The sequence below is a fragment of the Etheostoma cragini genome, chromosome 16, assembly GCF_013103735.1.
Source record: "Etheostoma cragini isolate CJK2018 chromosome 16, CSU_Ecrag_1.0, whole genome shotgun sequence".
NCBI lineage: Eukaryota > Metazoa > Chordata > Actinopteri > Perciformes > Percidae > Etheostoma > Etheostoma cragini.
In genome coordinates, this window is record NC_048422.1 from 14,128,353 (window position 1) to 14,131,479 (window position 3,127).

At 38.7% G+C, this 3,127-nt stretch overlaps 1 protein-coding gene across 3 annotated transcripts in view; it reads right to left on the reverse strand.

Moving 5' to 3' along the window:
• unc5c (unc-5 netrin receptor C) overlaps positions 1-3,127 on the reverse strand; it is a 111,754-nt gene that overhangs the window by 2,120 nt on the left and 106,507 nt on the right. For all 3 annotated transcript variants that reach the window (XM_034896920.1, XM_034896919.1, XM_034896918.1), the window contains 3 exons: positions 2,345-2,494; positions 2,087-2,251; positions 1,012-1,190 (listed from right to left, as the gene is read on the reverse strand). In XM_034896920.1, the coding sequence (XP_034752811.1) occupies positions 1,012-1,190; positions 2,087-2,251; positions 2,345-2,494 (494 nt within the window). The remainder of the gene's footprint in view (positions 1-1,011; positions 1,191-2,086; positions 2,252-2,344; positions 2,495-3,127) is intronic.

A 3,127-nucleotide genomic window follows, 5' to 3' on the forward strand; every position in this document is an offset into this window, starting at 1 on the left:
GGCTGCTTAGAAATTAAGTGTTAACGAGCAGTTGGACAGGTGTACCTAATAAAGTGGCCGGTGAGTGTATATATCAACATTTTTTAGTTCTGCAACCTGTATACAACAAACAAACTCATTTAAGTCTGAAAAATGTGTTTGCAATGTAAGAGTCAATTAATAAATTTTCTTGATAGATCTTTCTCTAAAAAATACCCTTTTAAAGGAGCCAATTGGTTTAAAACTGCAAAAAGGTGCCCATTTTTTTCCTTCACAATATTAAGCTCTTTCGCAGCAAGCACAGCACAGAAAGAAGATCAAATGTAAATAAAATTAAGAGAAATTTGGGGAGAATATGCAAATAGTTTCTGATTACGCACAAGTCTCTTTAAGTAAGTTTGAAAAAATGTATACGCTTCTGTTCTGAATGTATCATCTGTGAATGAAAGGTTGGTTCAAGTCTCTCTCCTGCACTCTCCTTCTATCATGCCACACTCTGTAAGTGGTCTCGTCAATCTGCAGCTGCTGCATGTGATAAGACCGCCCCGCTGAGCTCGGACCTTATAAATGGAAACGCACTGTATCTCCATCACACACACAAGACTATCAAAGACACATGATGTTTTGAAAGGAAAAACGTCCTTCTATCTTTGACTCTCTCACTCTGTTTGTCAAACTCAGTCTCAATTCAGCAGATGTGAATCAAAATGAGTGACATGCCCACAGAACAACCGAGTAAAAACAGCTTAATTCCCCATGTGATCCTGTTGCCTACTTCTAATGAAGAAAATGATTTAACAACTAAAATTGCACATTGACAACCTTTTTGAAAATAGGAAGATTTGTGCATTTAGTTTATTTCTAAATCAAGTCCCTTGTATTGTTTTATTTCATCTCTTTCATCCTCTTAAAAAATGAGCAAAGTCTGATGACAGCCAGTTCCTGTGGCCAGACTCTGACTGCTAAGGGCCTGAATCATGAGTCACTGCCTCGCTCCTTTTCTCTTTCAGAAACCCCTGTTCCTCTACCTACCTGTCAAGGTTAAGTTTGTGGGCCAACATCCTCCAGTCATTTCCCCTGGTCTGTGGTGCATCAAGACTGCCACACAATTTCTGTCGGATAGAGACGGGGATGCGAAAGGCATTGGGCCCCACCAGTGTGGTGATGTTGCTAGCGGGGTCCAGCAGAGACGTGTCAATACTCTGGGAATCCTGCAGAGAGAGAAAGGTTGAAGGCGGAAGGTGGAATTTTTTTAGGATGTACATAATTTAACACCATCTGACAAAACAAAACATGATGTAGCTCAAAATTGATTGGTAGCTCAGAAAAGTCTTCTTTCCGGGTTGTATAAAATGTGAAAATTATTAATTAATTTTATTGTCATCCATTTGTTAGTGTGAGCTGAGTGATTTTGAAATATATTGCATCTGGAGGATTAAGTGCTGGAATTCTGTCTACACAAACCAAAGCAAAACCCAGAGACAAATGAACCAAGGCCAGGCAGAGACACAGCTCTGCACTGCACGTACTGTCATTCATCTTATAATTGAGCACAAAGCCTGAGTACTCGGCCATCCTTCAAGCTCTATCCTCCTTGCCTTGCCAGCCATCCTAGCCAGATGGCCTTTGCGAAACAAGTGCAAGACAACTAGAGGGTGATTATTCCCCTCTGCTTTGCATTGGCTTGTCACAGGCAGGACTATATGAAGGACGGAGGGTCGAGACTCCCTGTCTTCCACCCTGTCAGTCTTTAAGAACAATGCAAAAAGAGGGAATAGGACACAGGAGAGAGGGTAAATTCCTCCAAGTATCTATCACAACACAGAGAGGAGGAGCGCAATGGTTGTGAAGAAATGCATTATCTCCATCATTAAAATTCTTTTCATTCATTTAAAACTTTCTGATCTTCTTTTAGATAGATAGACAGATAGGAAGATAGATAAATAGATAGGTGTAGGTAAGTGGACTTTGGAAGCGACGTGTGATCTTGGTGAGTTTGTTTTGTGATGCATTGCTTGAATCTCAAAAAGAAAAATCATTCTTATAAGCTGTATAAATTAAATACAAGAGGGTAGGCTACATATAAATACCCAAGTTTAAATCTTACCTCTGACAGTGTAGTATCCAGCTGAAAAATCTGTCCTTCTCCCTCCACCTGGCGAACACATATCTTACAGGCCAGGTCCACAGTGCTGGGGGAAAACCGTTCCAGGGTAAAGCAACAATGGAGGTTCCTCTGTGAGCCGCTCCACACTTGCTGAAAAGAAACCTCCTGCAGAGAGGTAAAGTTGGTAAAAGATTTACTCAGCTGTCGTGAGCGGGTGACAATGTTGAAGTGTTTTCTTCTAAAAGGGTGCAAGTTTACCTGGTACTTAGCTAGTAGTTTGCTCTTCCACATTGTGTGGGGGACATCGTGGATGGAAAGTCTCAGGTTGTGGGTGCTGTCTTTAAAGTTTAGAGTCTTTGGTTCATCCAACAACTTCCCACCCATTTGCTTCTCCATCTGTAGGACTTCCTGAATACACACAAAACACACACGTTTGGTATATGAAACCATGTGTATTGATATCAAAACAAGTGTGTCTACTGTTGTGCTGCCATATAGTATTGTTTTTTGCTAAAAAAATTGTTTTATATGTCATTATGTAAAAAAAGTCATACCATAGTATGTCAAAAAAGTGGAAAAAGTCATAGTATAGTATATCAAAAAAAGTGGGAAAAAGTCATAGATTAGTATGTCAAAAAAAGGGAAAGAAGTCATAGTATAGGATGTGGAAAAAAGTGATATAAAACGTCCTAGTATGAAAGTCATAATCTGGTATGCCAAAAATATCATAGTATAGTATCGTAAAAAAAAACATAGTGTAGTATGTCGAAAAAAGTGGAATAAAAAGTCCTATTAAAGGATGTGGAAAAACAATCATAGTATAGCATGTCAAAAAAAGTCAATGTATAGTTTGTTGGAGAAAAGTGGTAAAAAGTCATAGCATAGTATGTCATAAATAGTGGAAAAGGTCATAGCATAGTAAGTAAAAAAGAAAATGGGAAAAAAGTCATAGTATAGTATGTCAAAAAAAGTCATAGTATAGTATGTCAAAAAAAGGTCGAGAAGTCATAGTCTAGTATGTGGAAGACAAACAACACAATG